Raw genomic sequence first — 22829 nt, forward strand, 5'->3', positions numbered from 1 at the left:
ATCTGGGTCCTCATTTTACCCACCTTGGAAGGATGGAAGGCAAGTCAACCTTGAGCTGGTGAGAATAGAAATGCTAATAGTCAGTAGAATTAGCCTGCAATGCTGCATTCTAATCACTGCGCTACCGTGGCTCTCATTTAATGGGTTAGAGGCTTGTTTTACTCATTACTTGTTCAATGCATGCTAGAAGGAATTGTTTACCAAAGTCTGGGCAATACCTCAGATGTCTTTGTATCACAGTATTTGCAATACCATGATACACCCACATTTTTTAAGTGGCACTTAAAAAAACCCAGACACAGCTTTTCATGTAATCTTTACCTCTTCATGATATATAGGCGTGGCCAAAATTGTAGAAACTTTTTGGGGAAAATGTATTTTTGAAGTTTGATGGCTAATAACACTTTTTTTTGGGGGGGGGAGTTTCAAGATAATCATATTCCACTGCTGGAATGGTCTGGGAATAGCCCAGACCTTAACTCAGTTGAAAATCTATGGAGCCAACTAAAGAAACATGTTAGTCAGAAGTGACCCAGCAATAAAATCCAGTTAATAGAAGCAATCATTCAATCTTGGTTTCACATTATAACAGCTGCAGAACTAATAGACTTGGTTCATTCCATGGGAAGACATTGTAAGGCCATAATTCATGCTAAATGTTACTCAACTATTAACTGACGTGATAATTTTTATATATCTTGTTTTTTCTATGGTGATAATTTTTGTATATCTCGTGTCTTCTATGTGTTTCACTTTTCTTCTTTATACTGTGTTATTCTAATAGCAAATCCTTCATGAAAGTTATTACATTACATTCTTGATTAAATTATCTTTTCATTGATACATAATTTATGGTATTACTCCAAAAAAAGTGGTGTTATTAGCTAGTTTTAGAAAATACACTTTTCCTAAAAGGTTTCCAAATTTTGGCTATTACTGTATATTGCTACAGTTGTGCAGGTATTTGAAATAGGTGATTTACAAAGTATTAGCTCAAAAGCACCCTTCTATTAAATCCCAATGCAGCAATTTTTTGTGAGATTTGCACACTGCTTTATTCAGGATTATCTGCACAGACAACACTGCCAGCAGCGATTTGACTATGCATGCGGATACAGCCAGTCATAGCTTTCAAGCAATTGCACAAGCCATGCAAAAGATGTAGCTGCTTTATTGCTTCAAGGTGAGGTACTTTGTGCCTTCTCATTTTGTACACCTCTTTTGAGTGCACTGTCATAACCATTACCATCATCTCTCTTCTTCTTTCACTTCCTTTTCTGAAGTCAATAGCTAGGTTTCTTTCTCTCTCAAATAAAATTATCTGGCAGCGTGTCTGAGAAGCACTAAGGAGAAAATCCATGGGCAGCGTATTGGAGACCCCATTTCTACTGCAATTATATTACACCTTTTGATAATACACAAGTAAGATAAAGAAGCACTGCTGTGGGATAGTCTCATAAAATCATGTTAATATATAAAACAAAGCATTTTTATATTGCTGATTATTTGACTTTAATGTAATTACAATGAACAAAATAGTTTAATCTTTGAAATATGGTCTGCTCCAAGAAAAAAGAAACAGGACAACTCTTAGCATGTCAAGTTTGCTTCATAGTCTGTCCTTTGAGAGGGCTAAGAAAGTCCTTAAGAAATAACTACCTGGGCAGATTTATTTTCTAGCTATGGGAAAAGTCAAAGGCATGCAAGGTAGGAAAGCTGGAATATCTGCTTCAGCAGACCTATAGTCAGACTGTAGAGCAACTTGAGTATTCATAATTTAACAGAACTTTTAAATTATATTGCCTACCATAATTTTCAGTATATAGTTAATCTAGATTAATATGTCACCACTTTGCGTACATGTTCATTTATATAAATTAAATATCTAAATTTTATTGGAAAACATTTTAGATGATACTCTTGCCATACATTGTAATAAAAATATATACTCTCTCCGCTGATCTTTTTAATTTGGAATCTAGATCACATCTAAAGATACACAGAAGATATCCTAATAAAGTAAACAATAAAATAGGAGTTCCTGAATTTTTTTTAACATAAAACTTCCCTTACTCTGCATATTGCATTAGCATATAAACTACGCAACAATTCTGCATTAAAATAATTGCAATCTCTATGTATAAATAATATATGAACAGAATCTTAAGTGATATAAAAAAATCTTTAACAAAATGCTTAAATATTGTAAAATTTCATATCGATTTTTGATACGTCAAATCTATCAGCACTTTTAGAGACCATCCCATTTTAAGGCATGCTGTGCTAAAAAATTAAGCTCTTAGTGCATTTGCAGTAGCATAGGCTATTCACAAACTTGTGAAATTAGTGTTATATAAAGCAACATTTTGGAATATGGTGTTCGTTTACACAATCATTTTTTAAAATTGAAGCTTAAAGAGGTGTAGTCATGTATTACCATATAATGATGGAATCTTGCAGATACTATTCATGATAAATTTCAGTCTCTCACTTTTCCATCACTAAATCTTTGCCTCTTGGCTGATGCCATCTGAAAAGGTACTAGGCTTATTTGTGCTTAAGAGCAGTAGGTGTTCTTGGAAAAACCTATATATTTATAATATTCCCTAAGTGTCATCAGAACAAAACAATGCCAACTGCAATAAAGGGTTAGGGTCATAGATTACAGATAACCATAATATATACGTATGAACAAATTTTTTTACTAAAAATTTGGAATAAAATCCTAAAATCAGTTCACTTTTTAAAAAAAATAAACATACAATATATGTAATTCAATGAGCTTGGCAAAATAAAAACAAAATGTAAATTATATTATTTACATAAAGAGTTGCTATGCAGGATGATTCTTACACCCACAATTCTTCTGTTCTTCCAAATTTGTAGATAAGAGTACTACAAAAACAGAAATTTAGATCTAGAAGTCAAACATTTTGTTCTTCAGTAAAAAGACACAGTAAAAATTAGCATATATTTCAATTAATTGGTTCATCACTAGTTTAAAAAGCAAAAACATATGACAATAAGCTTGTCATAAACAAAAACATATGACAATGGATTTAATTCCAATATAATCCACTATCCAGTGCTTTGGCAATATGATATTTTCAAACAACACTTTTTAAACGGTGGAAGTTAAAGTAGCATACCAACAAAGCCTTATTAACTGAATTAAATTGTCAGCATTTATTTTTCCCCCTAATGCAGGGGTGTCAAACTGGCGGATGCATCATGCGCAGGCCATGCCCACCCCAGCTCCACGAAGAGAAAAAACATCATAATACATCGCATGACAGCAACATGACGCGGCAAGTTTGACACCTGTTCTCTAATGGAATGCATTATCATTTCCAGAAAAAAAAAGAGATCAGCGCTAGATAAGTTAATGCACTCTTTAATATTCAAAGGAATTCAACAAAATAAACTGTGAAGGCACACTGAAGTGAAGGATATGTAGCCACATTGCCTGTTAATCTAACTACTGCTTTAAAAGAAAGAAGTTCAGTAAGAAACTTCATCACAGCTTTTAAAGTTGCTAAATATATTAAACACTGTAAACATACTGCTTCTATCACTTAAAATCCAAACAATGTGGAAAAGAAAAGGAAGATAAAGTCAACAATCCCAAAGGGCTATTCTTAAAATGTATATAGATTTCAGTTGTATGTTTTAATGAAGAACTGCTTGAATGAAAACAGTTCAAGGGGAGAAAAGGGTAAATAATATTTGACCTCTCAGATTTATTGGTGAAATTGTGCCTAATCATCTTTACTTCTGACCTCAATTGTGTTGAACTGGTGTGGCCTTGTTATTGGCAGGCATTTCAGAGCAGAGGGCTTTTCAAAGCACCCATCAAAGGTATTGTTTAATTTTTTCCTTGAGAGGAAGGGCGTGTAATGAATGAAATTTTTTAAAACAGTAATAACCTTGTGATTAGTCTCTATATGTACCTGCATATACAAACAAGGCTATGCAAATCTTTAACTGTGATACTAATAGTACTAGTCACAAGTTTGATAAGGTATAGCATTTTCTGTATAGCCTCCCTTAATGAGCAAAGGCTAGTGGAATAAATCCTGAAGACAAAGGAAAAGAAAACATGTACTGTTCCTTCTGGTTTCATCTTGAGAACTACTTGATATTAAAAACTGGGGCCTAAAAGACATTTGCGCAAGGCATGGGTTTTCAGATGTTCAAGGACATAAGTTGAAGGAGGCTTTATCACAGAACTGATAGATACTTCCTTTGATCAAGGCAGCCTTTGTTCTGTATGTCTGAATAAAAGAGTTCTCCAGATGTTTGATCAGACATAGAAGAGACAAGGAAAGGTATTCTCCTATGCAGCGATAATTTTGTTTTTGAAAATCTAAATGGCAGTATTGAAATCAGAAATGGATTTAATACCTAACCTATCAAATGATAGTAGCAGGAAATCTGATGCCTTGCAAATACCACAATGGAGTAGCCTAGTGTATGCCCCTTTTTAATTATTTGCTTAGAAATTTCCTGTTTTATTATTAGCTTTAATATTTACTTAACTTCTGAGAATCTGCTGTCTGAATTAACAATTTAAAATATTAACTTTAACTTACTCATTCAACTCTTTAAGCATCGGTACTTACCTAAAAAATATCAAAGCATTTTGAAAAAACACAGCTAATCCCGGGTATACAGTAATATCTAAAAATACAAATAACAAAATGTATTTTTTATTTTGATATAAGGAAGAAAATAAAAATTACTACATTCCACTATAAAATGTAAAGATTTAATTCAAAAGACTATACAAGCTGAGTCTACCCTGGGAATGGAGCCCTTTACACTAACCAACACAGCATCTTAAAAATTCTGAATTGCTACTCAATTTGAAGTTGAACTGCAGCTAGGGCAAGGAGACACTTTTTAATCCATACCTATATCTCTGAATTTCAAAAGATTACTCAGTTTATTTAAAAATCCAATTATATGATCTGTCTATAATCATTAGGTTATGTGAAACAATGCTCTTTTCCAGGTTTCTGAGCTTAGCTTTGTCTCCTTTAAAACTAAGAATTCTCTGTAAACTTTAAAGCTAAAAGTAATTTAAGAGTCGGCACAAATTACAGCCTGCTGAAATAATAGTCTATCCTCTTATACATTGTATTTATACAACATGCTTCTGTATTATTAGTATAAATCACAATTTACTTAATCTAATTTTCTGGATTCACATAATATGTTGAACTGTGAACTAATCAGACTGGGTTCAATCAGCACAATAGGAAAAAATAACATTAGCTACAGTAGTTTGTGAGTATGTTTGTGAAAACAGAATTGAAATTTATTCTTGCTATATAGGAAAAGAAATGAGATCTTATAAGAAAGACAATTTCTACTTGGTAAACTGATATGTTCATGATAAAAGCACTAAATTAATTAAGCAAAAGCTTAATTTAACTTCAAAGCATTCGCAGAAGATAGTATATTTAGAAGGTTGTCTAATGGAGTTTAGATTCAAAACAAAAAAGGTGGTTTGGAGTACATGGAGGTCTTAAGCAAAGCATCCGTCTGCATCTTTTCTCAAGATACTATGGCTGCATTTGACATGCGCAGTGCAATTCCAATGCTAGACAGTGCTACTATTTACCCTTGTGAGGTAAATATAATAATTTTTTATTAGATTTTTATCCCACATTTATTATCTTATAACTAACTCATGGCAGTGAACATATGTTATACTCCTTCCTCCTATTTTTCTCATAACCACCACACTGCCATCAAAAATATTTAAGAGTATGTGACTGGCCCAAAGTTAGCCAGCTTTCACACCTAAGGTGGGACTAGAACTTAATCTCCTGGGTTCTAAGTCAGCACTTTTAAGCATTACACCAACTGGCTCTGTCAAACCTCATTTAAGGTGAGAGCAGCAGAAATGCCTTTGCTTTCTCCAATATTATCAACTCTGAAGTTGGCCTGACTAAAGCCATCTTTGAGGCTTCAGTGTTGCCACAATTGAGATGAGGGTTAGGGAGGGGGGAAGAGAGATAGCTGGGTTGGGGGGTGGGGGTTTGTAGCCAAAACAAAATAGTTTCCTCTGGAAACCAAGGACATTCCTACAGGTGGCTGAAGACAGGAGGAATGAAGCAACCAGACAACACATTGATTGGACCATGTGACTGATAGTTTGACTGATTGAAAAGGGGGGAAACTTTAACTTTTAATTAGGTGAAAACCTTGGGAACCATTAGAGTTGGTTTTCACCAGTCCATGCCAATATGATATGTCCGATAAAACTGTTCTTTAAAGAATCTACCTGTCTCGGAGTTCTTTTTGCTATGGATATATTACTTGGAACCTTGATATTAAATCGACTCTTGACAAATACTCAGTAAGGCAGTCCTTGACTTACAGTTCATTTAGTGACTGTTTGAGGTTACAATGACACTGAAAAAGTGACATGACCATTTTTCACACTTATGACTGTTGTAGAATCCCTGTAGTCACGTGATCAAAATTTAGCTGCTTGGCAACTGACTCACATTTATGATGGTTGCAGTGTCCTGGGGTCATGTAGTAGGGAAGCCAGATTCAGTTAATAACCTTGCCACTAACTTAACAACTGCAGTGATTCACTTAACAACTGTGGCAAGAAAGGTTGTAAAATGGAGCAAAGTTCACTTAACAATTGTCTCACTTAGCAACAGAAATGTTGGGCTCAATTGTGATTGTAAGTTGAGGACTACCTGTATAGAATTTTGTTTGAGTCATTGCTATGAAACTTGCTCAGCATCACATTCATGATGAGATAGGCAGCTATATAAACATGATGAATAAATAAACTGAAGTACTTTTATTCTTACACAGTCCTTTTCAGAATGATTAAGAGAACCTTTCCTGCATTTTAAAATTCTGCACTAAGCATCTTCAGGAAAGCATTCACTAAACAAAACTCTACTTTCCCAGTTCAAATCAAACCGTTTATTTCCAATTTTTCAACTATAGAACAGTAATACATATTACACGAATTGGGGAATTTACTCAAATATTCTGAAATTACTTTAAGCTATATTCTAACCATCCATCTCCTTGTATTTTTATATTGTACTTTTGTGTCCTGTCCTGTCCTATATTCTATATTGAACATTTTTAACAGTAAAGCAGACTAAATATTTGTGTTCTATGTTAAATATTTTCAAAATACATAATTAATATGCATTTGACTGATTTAAAATACTAGTTATTTAATGATTTAAAAACTTACTGTGTTTTTCTTCCCCTTATTAAAAAATAGGAAGAAAGGTTTCTTACTTTGGGTAACATATGCTCCAAAAAGGATCCATATAGAAGCAATAAGTGAGCCAAACATCAACATGAAGCCAATGAAGAGCCAGACACGAGCACCTAAAACAAGATTTACATTCCTTGGATCAAACTTTACTTTTGTGTGTTAAAGATTTCAGTGATTAAAAAGGACACATTAGCAAAAATTATACTATTTTCAAATGCCAGATCAATAGCTCTGATAAAGTGAAAGAAATTAAGGTGCAATACAGTACAAGATTAATCAGATAAATTTTATCTTAAAACATTTGAGATAAATGATTAAGTAATATTGAGCAATGTCAGTATGGGTCAATTTAAAGAGATCTATTTTGGTAAACCCCCCCCCCAACTTTCACAATGAAGTTTATTAGATAACTTTGGAAGCATTGTTCAAATAATTCCTGCAAAGATACAATGGAATCAGACTTTAAACACACACTGCCCAATGTTCATTAATAAAATTATGATAAAGCAAGAACCTTTCCTGAAATTTTCCCTGAAAAAAGATGTATTCCTGAAAAAAGATATTTTTACCCCTTCCTTTGTTCAGCCTGAACATTTAACACTTTTTAAAGAAATAATGCTACTTTTACAAAGCAACATTACCAGCGTTTTACCTCAAAAGCAGGAAGAAACACATGTGTGACTATCACTTCTTGCCTTGTGGTACAAAATAAGGATAGAAAGTTTTGACACGGTGTGTCTTTTCTGAATAACAACATTTTAGATCAGGATTCTTGTAAACAAGAGTGCACTCACCTGTTCTTCCTAAACATCCATCACCATAACTGTCACCTCTTACTTGAGCATTTGATACAGCATTTATCCTGCAACATATTCACAAACAAATCTTAAAAATAGAAAAAAAGCAGAAATAAAATCCATTTGATTACGTTTCCCCATTTTGTAATTCATTTTAGCTTATTTTCCTTTGAATCTAAAGGAGTTAGTGCAGAAAAGATATGAAATCCAAAATATTACAGCTCAATAACCAATGTTTAAAACAGGAATAGTTATTTTAATGTATTTTCTGGTTCAGCTTTCTGTAATTATTGGTATCTGTCTGATACTTGACTAAGCCTAAGCACCGTTATTTCTGATGTGGTTTAGGACAGGGGCCTCCAACTTTTGGGCCGTGGCCCAAGGCCATGACCTATTTGCAAAGGGGCCATGTGAGTGGTGGGCCAGCATGAACGCATGTGTGCGCAGCTTGACTTGTGTGAGTGGTGGGCCAGTGCAAGTTCCCGCATGCACACTGGCCCACCACTCGCACGAGTCGAGTGCACATGTGGGCACGTGGGCATGCTGCTCACATGGCCCAGTTCCCCTCTCCCCCCTAAACCGGGCCACCAAGCCACAAAGATTAGGGACCGCTGGTTTAGGAGAATGGCAGAATCTGGCATCAGAGTGAATCTGGGGGCAGATCAGCCTTGAATGCCTACATAGTCACAAGCAAAATACATCCAACCCCCCTTGAGTGCCATTTACCCTTATTTTAATTTAATTTAATTTCCAATTTATATACCGCCCTTCTCCCTGAGGACTCAGGGCGGTGTACAGCCAAGATAAAAAACATAGAATACAAATATTAAAAAACATTTAAAAATATATATAAATTTTGGCCCGAAAGTTAAAAAATCACAGACTGATTAAAAGAATTTAAAATTTCTTCTTAAGCCAACCCGGCTTGCTGAAAAAGATGGGTTTTAAGGGAACGACGGAAGGCACTGAGGTCATGGATTCTCCTTATCTCCGGGGGCAACTGATTCCAGAGGGTGGGAGCCCCCACTGAGAAGGCCCTCCCCCTGGGGGTCACCAGCCTACATTATCTACAGTAACCCTAACCAGATCTTGACTGTTGAGGTTCCTGTCCATAGACTTTTAGCAATAAATCAGCTTAATTGAATCTTCATGTATAGACCTGGTCTTTTGCACCTAACATGTGGCAGCAGACCAGCATAATGAACAGTAATGCCTTGAAAGTAGTAGTTGTAATCAATGTTAACAACTGCTAATATCAAGACATATTGAAATGGGAAAAGTTTAGTGTAGTGTTTAAGGCTTTGTTTGTGTTCCACCTAAAAAGCCCGAGATAATGAGTTCTACTCCTGCCTTAGCCATGAAAGCCAGCTGGGTGATCATGGGCCAGTCATTCTCTCTCAGCCCATCTCAGCTAACAAGAGTTGTTGTTGTGGGGAAAATAGGAGGTATGTTGGATATGTCACCACCCTAATATATTTGTAAAAATATAAAGGTGGAACACCAACAAAAATCCATAGATTAGGAATGGTGGTTTGAAGTTGGTATGGAAATCTTTAGTGCAAACAAAAAGCTTTGTTTTTAAACGATTTGTTTTTAAAAATGAATCTTTATGTATGCAGGTAGTCCTCAACTTACAACTGTAATGGAACCCGCCCATTATGGTTATAAGTCGTGATAGTCGTAAAACAGCCATCACATGTCCAACCCGATTTTAAACCTTTTTTGAGATAGTTGATAAGTGAATCACCATGGTCAGTAAGTGAATCTGTGGTCATTAAGCAAATCCATTGCTTGCTATGGGGCATTTTTGGAAAAACCAGAAGTAAATTCAGCCTTGAATCCCTACAAATACATTCTGGTTTTCAGCAAAAACATAAATCACAGTTATATGACTGTGGTATGCTGCAAATGGTCTTAAACACGGGCAGTTGCTATGCACTCAAAATCTGGTCCCATGACAAGAAGAGCAGCTGTTGGAACTTCAGAACCAGGTTGTAAGTACCTTTTGAGGTCCATCGTAACTTTTAACTATCACTAGGCAACTAATCATAAGTAGAGGACTACCAATAGATTTTAAGACATGAACCAAAATAAATAAATGGGAAATTTAAAAAAATTCTCTTAAAATGTATTTTGGTTTTTGTAATAGCCAACAATTATTCAAAAAATAATTGAAACAGAGAGAATACATACATTCATACATACATACATCTTACTTGATGCAAACATGACTCTTAGTGACTGTAAGGATACATGTACATTGTATTCTGGACAAGATTTGAAAATGAAATTGCTACAGCAATTCTTTAGTATTTTTAATCTGGTCAATAACCTTGGGATTTCTTAGTGGTGTCGCATCCAGCCTAACCCTAACTATTGAAATCCTGCTTAGTTTTTCAACATCAGCTGATATAAACAAAGTGCTGTCCCCTGCCATGATTTTATATTGACTTACATGAAAAAAGCTAGGGTGGAAAATACACCACAAGTGTGAAATGCGTGATTCATTTCTTCTGGCTCAGGGTAAGCAACTGCAGCATCTATCATTATCCACCAGCCTGTAAAAAACTGTAAAAATATGATTGATCAATTAATTCCAAAACTAGTTTAAAAAGGTGATACGTATATCTATTTATTTCCAATATCATCACACCTTTTTAAGCATCATAATCATATAAAGTATAAGCCCCAATCATTCAATCTATAAGTGAAACTAAGCTTCTAAACAAAATAGTTACAAGTTATTCCTTTCCAATGATATTCAGACAATTGGGCCCAAACTTTCTGTTGTTAAGTGAAACATTTGTAAAGTGAAATTTGCCCCATTTTACGACTTTTCTTGCCACAGCTGTTAAGTGAATCACTGTCTTTATTAAGTTAGTAACAGAGTTTTTGAGTGAATGTGGCTTCCCCATTGACTTTGCTTTAAGAAGGTAGCAAAAGGTGATCACATGCCCCAGGGACACTGCAACAGTCATAAATATGAGTCTGTTGCCAAGCATCCAAATTTTGATCATATGACCATGGGAATGGTGCAACGGTTGTTAAGTGTGAAAAATAGCCATAAGTCACTTTTTCAGTGCCGTTGTAATTTTGAACAACTAAATAAACTGTTGTAAGTTGAGGACTACCTGTAGTAATGTGAACAAACTATTTGTAATTTACACTATTAGATTTCATTACAAAAACCACTGTAAAGACTCCATGACTTGGAGAGAAGGATCTCTTAACCCACACTTTCCACATGAATTGTTATTCTTTCTAAGCAACTTAACTTTTAGATTGCATTTCTGCAAAATACACAAAGAAATGCAGAATAGAAACAAAAATAGTACATATATTATAATCAATAAAAGAGAATATTTGTAATTCAGGGTTGAAATGAGGAGCCCTTGGTGCTCTTTGAGCTTGGTTGTTTTCTTGTAAACATTTCATTATCCAAACTAGGTAACATCATCAGTTTGGGTAATGATACATCTGCAAGAAAACAAGTTCAGAGAGCATCATGGACGCCTCACTATATAATAGTCTTTTACCCAAAATTATCACATATATGTATTAAATTCTACTATTTGTTAATATTATCAACAATCACATCAAAGGACACATCAGAGTAGCCTTTTGTAATTTGAAAATTTACATTCTTAAATCATTTACTGTAATATGGTAAGTTCTCCACTTCAGTGATTGAATGAATCAGGGGAAAGGGGGGAATCACTGGAAAAATGGTTATTAATAGTGGAACATTTACAGTATAAAGTCTGTCTGGAATAATGTCAAATAGCCATCAATAAAAATATATTTACCCATAAAGCATGTGAACTTTCAGTACTCTGCTGTACTGTGGGAAAGAGGTTTTTCTAGTTTGCACAAGAAAACAAACATTTCCAATTTTGCAATCCATTCCACTTTCAAGGCATTTTTTTTAACACAAAGCATCTTTTCCTGGCCAATAAATAAATATACTGTGATTACTTTTCAAATAGATATGACTGTGTTAGTTGGGGTTTGTTCAAAGCTCAAGATACTTAAAAAGTGCTTATGATCCATTGTAAGTATTTTTATTCCAGAAACTTTACAAGAACAGACTTCAGAACACTGTTATCTATCCCTATCTATCTATCCCTAATAAGCAATTTTTTTGTGGAAATATGTGGAGAATTGCAGTGTAAGAGACCAAATGATGTCCAAGATAAGTTCCAATGTAATACATACAAATATAAATTGAGAGATTTTACTGAGAAGTGGGAAATAATAAGTAAAATAATATACTTTTCTAGTTTTTCTTTATGTTAACCTACACAACTACAAGAAATCATTCTTAAAATACAAGAAATAGAATGTAAGTCACTTCCACAGTCTTCCCAGCTCTTAATCTCTGATTTACAGATGATTGAGACTGATTCCGCCTACTTAATATGACTACTTTCAAATACATTTTGGATATCAAAATATTTTTTGCATCAACATGTTTACCCATTTGCAGGTCTACAAGCTCATAGAGAACCAGTAGCTAGTTACCACTTCTCCTTCCAATTCCTTGCCAATGGATATTGTACCATTAACACAATAATTCATGAATTCTCATATTGGTGAAGATCTAAGGCATCATCATTAGCAAGAGGTCAACTCACTTCATTATTAGAACTGAGAATCCATCCATATTTTTTTTTGTAAAATGTTATAGATATAAAATTATGGAGGTCTCTTTAGTAATCTGAAAACAAAAAAAAATTAATCCAAGTTTTTTTTCCTTTTTCTTTTATATGGAAAAAGAAAACAAGAAAACCCCACAAATATATGTAACTCTTACTAATCAAATATAATCTTATATTTATGTATTCTACAGTGTCAATGACATGTCATGCTACACAACTGATTAAAATTATTTCAAATTAATTGGATGTGACAAACTCTTACAGAATTTAGATATAGGTCATGATATTACTAAGACTTAAAATCAGCCATAAATAATGTCATATGACTTACCAAAATCCCAGCCACCACAGAAGCAACTGTATTTCTTCTTTCACCCCAATCTATACATTCACATTCAGGCCAACGGAAATTGTCTAGGAAGCCTGCCATTTTTCAAATTCAGTTGGGCTTCTTTACTCTTGATTTTTGTAAGTTCCCACCCCTAAACAAAATATTAGAAAAAACATCAAACTGAAAATAAGTGCGGTTATTTTCATGTAAATAGCCTAGATCAGATAAAATGGTTGTTGACGGAACTCAATTATACTTTAGTTTTGTAATATTAGATCCCAATATACTTAAGAATGTTTATTGTGCATTTCTCAGTATTTTGCAATATTGAGTTTTGGAGGGGAACATTAATAGTGGCCTACCCAAAGCCTTTGAGCAAACTTAGAGATATTTAAATAAGAACTTTCTGGTTCATAACTTAGTTAAATGATCAGAAACCAAACAAAATGCTCAATTACAGTCTTTTGAGGAGGGTAGCCTACCTATAGTACAGGAGGGAATTAAAATATCAAGATCAACATTTAGGCCTTTATAGAATGAAGTACCTTGGAGGCTGACACTCCACTATCAAAGCCCCTTAAAACTATGAAGAAAAGGAAAGTGATGAATTGCACTGAATATTATTCCATCAAATAAGAAAGAACACTTCTAGAATTATCAGCATGAACAGTACATTAAAAAGCCACATTCCCTGTATGAACAACCCACATTTTCTGTATGAACAAATAGAGAAATATTAATAAGCCTATTCATGTTTGACTATTACAGCTGAATGAAAGCTGCATTGATTTCAATTATAACTAAGTTTAATACTCTGGATTTGACACTTGTATTCCATTTCTACATTCCTATACTTGTGCATTTATACTCAATTATTTCTCTCAATCCTTCAGCATTAAAATAGAAAAATAGTAATGTGTATTTTTACAAAAGATACACAGACACAAAAATAAAGACTCATCTAGATATGTATTTATACAGAATAATTCTTATTTTAGAGGCTATGTCTAGGTTTACATAATATATTAGGCTAAAATGTGATCAGCTTTTATATGGTCTGTAAACTCCAGGTAACTGGATAAATACAGTAAATCAACATTTAAGAAACAATGAATTAACATGTTATTTTAATAGTCATGAATTAGCATTGACAGGTAATAGTTCTAAGAAAAATTTTTACTCAGAAACTATCTATGAATACAGTAATTATAATAAGCATAAAGTTATCTATAGTATACTATATTCTCTTTTAGCACAATACACAGAACCAGGAAGTGATAAATTAGTAACCCATGTTCCCTATTCAGCGATAAGGATTTTTTTATCGTTACAAAATACAAGAAGGAACAGAGAAAATGTTGTGTCCCCCGCACCGCTTGTCAATGCATACATACACCTTTTATACGTACACATTTGGGTTTTAAGGCCCTAATTTATTTTAGAGATTTTCAGGCAGTTCTTTTTTTTTCATTCTTAAATTTCCAGATATTTCAAGGAAATTTTAAATAAACTTTTAAATAAAAAATATCCCCTGTTTTGGGGCAACAGGCTTGAGACTAGAAAGAGGTACTTCCTCTTTTGATGGAGATAAAAATGTATATCCTTTGAGGCTTTCTCTTTACACAAAAATACCTATTAAGTACATCTAACTTTTGTAACCAATTTTGTGCTGTACTTGCTACTCCCCAAAAATATTCAGTCTGTGACTGAAACAATATACTAATCATTCTAAATGAAGATGAAAGAACAATTTATGCAATTCCTGAACAATTCTTAGCAAAACTAGGGGGAAGCAATCCATCAATTCTCTTTCAGATATTTTGAACTCCAATAAGCCTAACACAGTGCAGTCAATGATCAGAGTATGGCCTTTGGGTTCTAACACTTTTGAAATTGCTGGATTAGTTATAACATCCAACTATTATGTCCAATTCAAGATTGAACAAATTCTATAGACTACACAAGTTAATGTACAAACCTAGGATAGTACAGTCAGCACTTGCTCCTCTCTGCTCTAATGCATTAAGCATTTGTCATAGTTTCATTTGGAAGAAGCTCGCACATTGTCTATTATTCAGAATTAGATTATGAAGTGCAAAGCTACTGAAGATTAGATATTAATATAGTCAAATCAAGAACTTGTTATAATTGTATGAAAATTTACCTGAGAATTAAAACACACTGAACTCTAAAAGAAACATTTCAAGCCAATTCATTATACTCTCGTTCATAATTTATTATTGTAACTGCCGAGAGAATATATCCATTTTTTTAAAACTACAATTTTAATACAGGCTGGCACAAGATAATAAGGTCTCATTCTCAAGATTGTTGTTCTCCAAAAGATCTTAAACATCATTTTATTCATCTAGCAAGAGCGTAGTTACACAAGTAGAACCAGTTTCAAATTAAAAGATACTCGACTATTTCCATATAATTAAACCGAACATTACATAGAAGTACCGTAGGTGGAGACTGTTTAGCCAGCTATTCCTGTATAGGGTTTTAATCTTTAAAAAAAAAAAAAAGGACGAAGAAAAAGGAAGCACGGAAAGAGATGTAAAAACGATCAAGGTCAACGGTGGCGCATCCACACAGACACGAATAACCTCGCGTGAGGAAGGGAAGTAAAAGGGGCGCTTGAAGGCTAAACGAGCGAGGTGGGAGAGAAAAGGGGCAGCATTAAAGGTTTCTCTTTCCTTTGCAGTTTGTTTGTTTTTGACACCGTCGTCGCACAAGTGAGCGTTAGGCTCCACGGGTCTCCCCACCATCTCCCAGTTGAGGCGATATATTATTATTTTTTTCCCCTTTTGGTTTAAAAAGCTTGTCGCGAGTCCAGGAAAGCGAGCGAGGTTCTTCATTCTGCCCGCCTGTGAATCTCATGACCCCCAGAAAAAGAAGGGGCACTGGGCGGCGCCCATTTAATTTAAAAAAAAAAGAGCCTACCTCAGTTCCCCTCAGATTAAAGAAAGTAAGCAAGGGGCAGGACGAAACAGCAGGAAGAATGTCTCTACCCCTCTGCCCGAGTCCCCACGAGCCGTTGAGCAAAGCGAACGGGTGGAAGAAGAAGACGACTCCCCCCAACCTAGGTCCTCACCTGGCACAAAGCGCCTCTCCATCCGAGACCCCGCTAACCCGGCTCTACCAGCAAGAGGCATGGGAGAAGGACAGGGCCCTTAACCAATCGACAGCCGGCGTATCTCGTCACAATGGGGGACGGATTTCTTACTAGGAAACGCGAGGATTGGACAGCGGCGGAGACTCGATTTCCCCCCCCCCCTCTCCCCGGGAATAAAAGTGAGCATAGAGCGAAGTTCGGCCGGCCTCTTAACATTTGCAGCATAGGTGAAGATTAGTGAGTTACTGACTCGCCGCCCGCGCGGCTAAGGCGCAGGAGAAAATAGGCAAAGTTGGGGAAGGGTCCAAGAGTGGGAAACTCCTTGAAAGTCATAACGCTCGTTTCGATCTTATTCATTTCTAGGCTGCGTCGGCAGTTCCAGGCTGCATCGAGGGATAGAATCAAGATCACGTGAAGTGTTGATACCACTTCATAATGCCATGGTAAGACCACACTTGGAATACTGCATCCAGTTTTGGTCGCGGACCGGAGCCTAAAAGCAATTCTTGAATACAGCTCATCTGTCTGGAACCCACACTGCATATCGGACATTAATACAATTGAGAGACTCCAGAGATATTTCATGAGAAGAGTCCTCCACTCCTCTGCTCACAACAGAATACCTTATGCCACCAGACTTGGAATTCTGGGCTTAGAAAACTTAGAACTTCGCCACCTTAAGTGTAGTACACAAAATTATCTGCCACAATGTCCTGTCAATGAATACTTCAGCTTCAACCACAATACAGGAGCACATAAGATACAAACTTTTAGTAAAACGCGCCAGACTTGATTGCAGAAAATACGATTTCAGTAACAGAGTTGTTAATACCTGGAATGCACTACCTGACACTGTGGTTTCTTCCCCAATCCCCCAAAACTTTACCCTTAGACTGTCTGTTGACCTCACCCCATTCCTAAGAGGTCTTTAAGGGGCATGCATAAGCGCACCAGCGTGCCTACCGTCCCTGTCCTAATGTTCCTTTTTATTTATATTCATTTCATGTATTCATAATTATGTTTATACTTATATCTGTTATCTAATACATGCTTGACGAAATAAATAAATATAAAGAACGGTTGCTGGAATTGGATATATCTAGTTTAATGAAAAGGACTAGGAGTGACATGATAGCAGTGTTCCACTATCTCAGGGGTTGCCACAAAGAAGAGTCAAGCTATTCTCCAAAGCACCTGAGGGCAGGACAAGAAGCAATGGATGGAAACTAATCAAGGAGAGAAGCAACCTAGAACTAAGGAGAAATTTCCCAACAGAACAATTAATCAGTGGAACAACATGCTTCCCAAAGTTGTGAATGTGCCAACATTGGAAGTTTTAAGAAGAGATTTTAAGACCATTTGTCTGAAATGGCATAAAGTTTCCTGCCTGAGCAGGAGGTTGGACTAGAAGACCTCATTTTGCTTGCTTCTTCTATGGTATTCATACAAAGCCAGCATTGATTCAACAATTTTTCGCAGTGTAAATCTAGATAGGTTTTGAGGTACTTGAAAGCAGAAGGAAGAATTATATTCACCCTCCATCACAATTCCTTTCCTACCAGGAAGATAAGTTGCCCCACTAGGGAGGCAAAACTGAATTTTCAGGAGCAATAGTTCCTATTCAGGAGCTATTCAGGAGCAATAGTTTTGTTAGCCTTGTCCTCCATTAATTTATCCAATGTCCAATATATATTTTTATATATGTTTTTAAATGCCCTTGTAAGTGGACCAGAGTTGTTCCGGATAATATAAAGGCGTGACATATAAATATAATCAATAAATAATGATGATCTCAGGTGCTGTTAACTACAGCAGACTCATAACTCACTTTTTACATTTTTGTTTCAAATCTGTTTCCAATCGGCTTCACTGGTTCCCAATCCTGGTTTGAGAGGGAGACAGAGTCTTCATTTACTCCATGCATGATTTTATATAATTTGCTTCCCTATTTGCCTTTTTTTCCAAGATAGAGCTTTCAAATACCTTGTTCTCATAAGAACTTTCAGCCCATGATCATTTTATTTGCCCTCTTCTGTTCTTCTTTCCATCTGTTACTATATCCTTTTTAAAAATGTGGTGATAGAATATTCTTTATCGGCCAAGTGTGATTGGACACACAAGGAATTTGTCCCGGTATATAAGCTCTCTGTGTACTTACAAACAACAAAGTAATATAATCATAAGATATCAATAGGAGAAGGTAACAGGAAAGACAATGAGAAAGATAATAATATAACCCTACTACATGGGTAAATATCCTTAGACATAAGACAGTGCTGTGGGAATTAGGTGTTCAGCAGTGATGGCACAAAAGAAAAAACTGTCCCTTGTCTAGTGGTTTTGGCATGCAATGCCCTATAGTGGCATCCTGAGGGGAGGAGTTCAAACAGTTTATGTTCAGGTTTTTTAAGTGTGGTGATTAGAACTTACATAGTGCTCTATGTGCATTACATTTTCCAAAAAGATGTTATTTTTCTATTAATCCCTAGCTGCATGAATAATTTTGGCTGCATGTATAATTTGTATTTGTGTACTCTTCAGTTGGTCTTGAGTCATGGTGACTTCCCACATAAGGTCCTGCTGTTTTCTTGGAAATGTTTATATACCGTTGTTTTTATAAATAACTCAAGGCAGCAAATATAGCTAATACACCTTCCTTCTCCTATTTTCCTCACAACAACCACCCTATGAGGTGGATTGGGCTAAGACTGAATGACTGGCTCAATCCTCAAGCTGGCTTGCATGCCTACAGCGGGACTAGAACTCACCATCTCCTCATTTCTAGCCTGATCCCTTAACCCAGGGTTGTCAAACTCACATCGTCACGGTAGCATCACATGACATATCGGGGCTTTTTCCCCCTTCACAAACCAGGAGTGGGTGTGGCCAGTGTGTGATGCATCTGGCCCACAGACCAGGAGTTTGACAGCTCTCCCTTAACCAGTAGAGAAAACTGGTTTTGCAATTTTGCAGAAGCAAGCTGTTGTCTTTCTCCTAGGGCAAAAAGAGGCAGGCCCAAAGTTACCCAATTGGTTTCTTGACTAATAATTCATACAGCATTTGAATTCAGTGTCTCATAGTTTCTAGCCTGGTATTTAACCACTACATCAAACTGGTTCTTATGTACAATGTATTACACTTATGTGAATTGTACTCCTTTTGCCATTTGGTTGAGGATTCTCACAATTCAGAGAAAGCCTACAGAGCTCTTCACAATCTCTTTGGTGTTTTACTACCCGTAATCTAACATAATTGGAAAAGTCAGCTAGCTCATTGCTTATCTCTAGTGAAGATCGTTTATGAGTTGGCTAGAGATCTTGACTTGATATAGTTAAAAAGTACTGGTCCCAACAAAGATCCTTGAGGAACTCCACTTCCTCATTCATTGTGAAAACTTTAGTAACAACAACTGTAACCAGCAAATCAGTCATTAAGTGAGACAATTGCTAAGTGCTTATGATCTTTGGCTTTCCTTTGCTTTATAGACCTGTGAAGGATATAAAAGCAAGCACTGGTTTTAAAGTTACTTTTTCATCACTGTTATACTGCAAATTGTTACTAAAAAGGACAATCTGTATTTGTTCTTATTCTTGCTATCTGTTCTTTAGCCATTTGCAATGTTCTTACACTTAATACGGCCAGAATGTGTGTTCCTTTTTGTCTTACTAAACAAAACTTTTTTGTCTTATTAGAGTAAACTTTCAATTTCCTGAAGAAAGCCTTATTTTTACATCCTTGTGAATACCACTGGAAAGCTGTCCTTCAGCTGGTTGATCCTTTATGTTGTGAAATATGTTCTACTTGAACATCAGATAGCATGGTTTTAAATAACCTTCAAATATTTGAAGATATTTGGGCCAATAGACTTTTCAGTCTTTTTTTCAGCACTTTTTGCTGAAAAAATGCATTTTTGAGAAATTTGTCATTCTAAACCAAATTTATCCTTCTAACACAATTAAATCTGGATCCTGCTGGCAGATTCCTATTTGTATATCTTCTAAATTCAATGCCATTACCAGACAATCCATGACCAATTGTGTGATCATTTCAGAGATATTTCCTTATCAGATTCCGCAATGGTGGAGCTTATGATGTAGCGCAAAAGTTCTTAAATATTATGGAAATATTCAGAGATCTCTCTGCCTTGAAAGTAGTCCATATTGAACTGTATGGCACAGGAAATGTTTTATGACATTTTTTAGGTTATAATGTTACACATACTCTATGTTAGCCTGTTTGAGGTGCCTTGGTTTAAAAATTATTGCCTTACAATGTACCATTTTGCCCAGCTAAAGGTTTCACTCAAACAGGAGAATTTTAGTAGTACACTAGACAACCAGTGACCAATTCAACCATTATTTCCAAGATATTTCCTTAGCAGATTCCTCAAAGCCTTCAACAATGGCAGAGCTTCTAATATAATGGAAACCCCGTAGTTTTGGAACCCCGAGTGGTGGCATGTTTCAAAGCGGGGCTTGAGGGGCCTTTTAATTAGAGTTTTTAACCAAATTTTAAGGGGACTCGGGAGGCGGGGGGTAAGGAATGAGTCGGGGGCGGCTCTCACAGTTCAGCAACCTGGCCCGTCTGAAGTTGGTGGGGGGGGAGGGGGAGGGAAAGAAGAGGCTCGGTGGAGTGATGGTTGGGAGGGGCAGGGGATGTGAGAGGGGGAGATCTGGAGAGCACCCCCGCTGTATCCAAGCGGTGGCGTGCTCCGGCCCCCTGGGCTCATCCTGCTTCCCCGGGGGTGTAGGAGGGTGGAGCCCTGGACTCCGACTGGTGTATCTGAATGCCAGGTCTGTGATGAACAAGGCCCTCCTCGTCCGAGATTTAATTGACGAGGAGGACGCAGACCTGGCTTGAATTACAGGGACCTGGTTAGGGCCAGAGGGAGGTGTCCCTCTCACTGATTTATCTCCCCCAGGCTTTCGTGTGCTTCACCAGCCACGACTCCAGGATAGGGGCAGGGGGAGTGGTGGTTATTAGAGAAAGTCTCAGTCCCAGGGAGGTCACTGTTCCTCAGATAGGCGGGTGTGAATCGCTCCTTTTGAAGTGGGACCCTGGAGTTCAGTCGGGCCTGTTGATTACGTACTTATCTCCCAGCTGCGTAGCCTCAGCCCTGCCCGCACTACTAGATGTCCTGGCCGAGTTGGCGGTTGAACTCCCCAACCTTTTGGTTGTAGGAGACTTCAACTTGCCATCGGCCGGGGAGACATCTGAGCTAATTCGGGAGTTCATGACCTCCATGTCGGCCATGGACCTAACTCAGGTTGTACAGGGCCCAACTCATAAAGGAGGACACACACTCGACCTGATTTTTCTCTCTGGACAGCGGATAAATGACCGGGGTAGGGAGCACTTATCCATCCACCCCCTGGCATGGACCGATCATTCCCTCCTCAGGCTGGACTTTCTCTCCGTCATACCCCACCGCTGGGAGGCGGAACCAGTGAGAAGGTTCCGGCCCAGGCGCCTGATGGACCCAGAAAGGTTCCTGATGGAGCTTGGGCCATTTCCCGCCTCCTTAACCCACGATTCGTCCAAGGCCGTGGTGGCAGCCTGGGAACAGGCTGCGGTGGGGGCCTTGGATCGAATCGCGCCTTTGCGGCCTCTGACCCGACACAGATCCCGGGTGGCTCCATGGTTTACCGTGGAGCTCAGGGAAATGAAGCGTCGGAAAAGACGCCTGGAGGGCAGTTGGAGATCCTCCTGGACCAAATCTGACCCAAGACAGTTAAGAACCCATATTAGGTCTTATCTTGTGGCGATGAAAGCAGCGAAACGTCATTATTTCGCCGCTCTCATTGCATCTGCAGAAAACCGCCCAGCTGCCCTGTTTAGAGTGACCCGTGGAGTGCCTCAGGGGTCGGTTCTCTTCCCCCTGATCTTTAACATCTATATGAAGCCGCTGGGTGAGATCATTCGTGGTTTTGGGGTGAAGTACCATCAATATGCTGATGATACTCAGCTTTATATCTCCACCCCGGACCACCCTGGGGATGCCCTTTCTGTGATGTCCCGCTGCCTGGAAGCGGTACGGCCTGGACGGAAAGAAACAGACTCAGACTCAACCCATCCAAGACTGAGTGGCTGTGGATACCGGCATCTCGTGATCTAGTGGTCCCGTCACTTGTGATAGGAGGGGAGGTACTCCCTCCCTCAGAAAGGGTACGCAATCTGGGTGTCCTCCTGGATTCACGGCTATCTTTAGAAGATCATCTGACGGCCGTGACCAGTGGGGCCTTTGTACAAGTATGCCTGGTGCGCCAGTTGCATGCTTTCCTAGATCGGGATGCCCTTGCCACGGTCACTCATGCCCTTGTTACTTCTCGGTTGGACTACTGTAACGCCCTCTACATGGGGCTGCCCTTGGGATGCACCCGGAGGCTACAGCTAGTCCAGAATGTGGCCGCGCGGGTTGTTATGGGGGCTTCTCGTTACTCCCATGTGACACCTCTCCTGCGCGAGCTGCACTGGCTGCCAGTGGTCCTTCAGGTCCGTTTCAAGGTGCTGGTGCTCACCTATAAAGACCTACATGGTTTAGGCCCGGGGTACCTGCAGGATCATCTCCTGCCATCCTCCCATGTCCTGTGCGCTCCCATAGAGCGGGCCTCCTCAGGGTGCCGTCAGCCAGACAATGTCGGCTGGCGGCCCCCAGGAG

The 22829-nt window shown here is 37.6% G+C and overlaps 1 protein-coding gene and 1 long non-coding RNA gene across 3 annotated transcripts; one reads left to right on the forward strand and one right to left on the reverse strand.

Moving 5' to 3' along the window:
- Positions 1-1487: 1487 nt before the first annotated feature.
- Positions 1488-16256, reverse strand: TMEM50B (transmembrane protein 50B). Of its 2 annotated transcripts, none has more exons than XM_034435428.3 (7): positions 16151-16256; positions 13054-13204; positions 10520-10632; positions 8062-8129; positions 7288-7380; positions 4623-4680; positions 1488-2895 (listed from the first exon to the last, which is right to left on the reverse strand). In XM_034435428.3, exons 2-7 carry the CDS (start codon positions 13150-13152, stop codon positions 2850-2852), a joined length of 477 nt encoding a protein of 158 aa, XP_034291319.1. In that variant the 5' UTR covers positions 13153-13204; positions 16151-16256; the 3' UTR covers positions 1488-2849. The 2 variants fall into 2 exon arrangements, with proteins under 2 accessions (XP_034291319.1, XP_034291235.1); XM_034435344.3 differs by having other exon boundaries at positions 16000-16224.
- Positions 16257-16291: 35 nt separating this feature from the next.
- Positions 16292-17253, forward strand: LOC132710361 (uncharacterized). The gene is made up of 2 exons (XR_009621074.2): positions 16292-16350; positions 16535-17253. It is a non-coding gene; the product is annotated as an uncharacterized LOC132710361 (long non-coding RNA).
- Positions 17254-22829: the final 5576 nt, after the last annotated feature.

The sequence above is a fragment of the Pantherophis guttatus genome, chromosome 5 (assembly GCF_059756535.1).
Source record: "Pantherophis guttatus breed Tessera chromosome 5, ASM5975653v1, whole genome shotgun sequence".
In the NCBI taxonomy this organism is placed as follows: Eukaryota; Metazoa; Chordata; class Lepidosauria; order Squamata; family Colubridae; genus Pantherophis; species Pantherophis guttatus.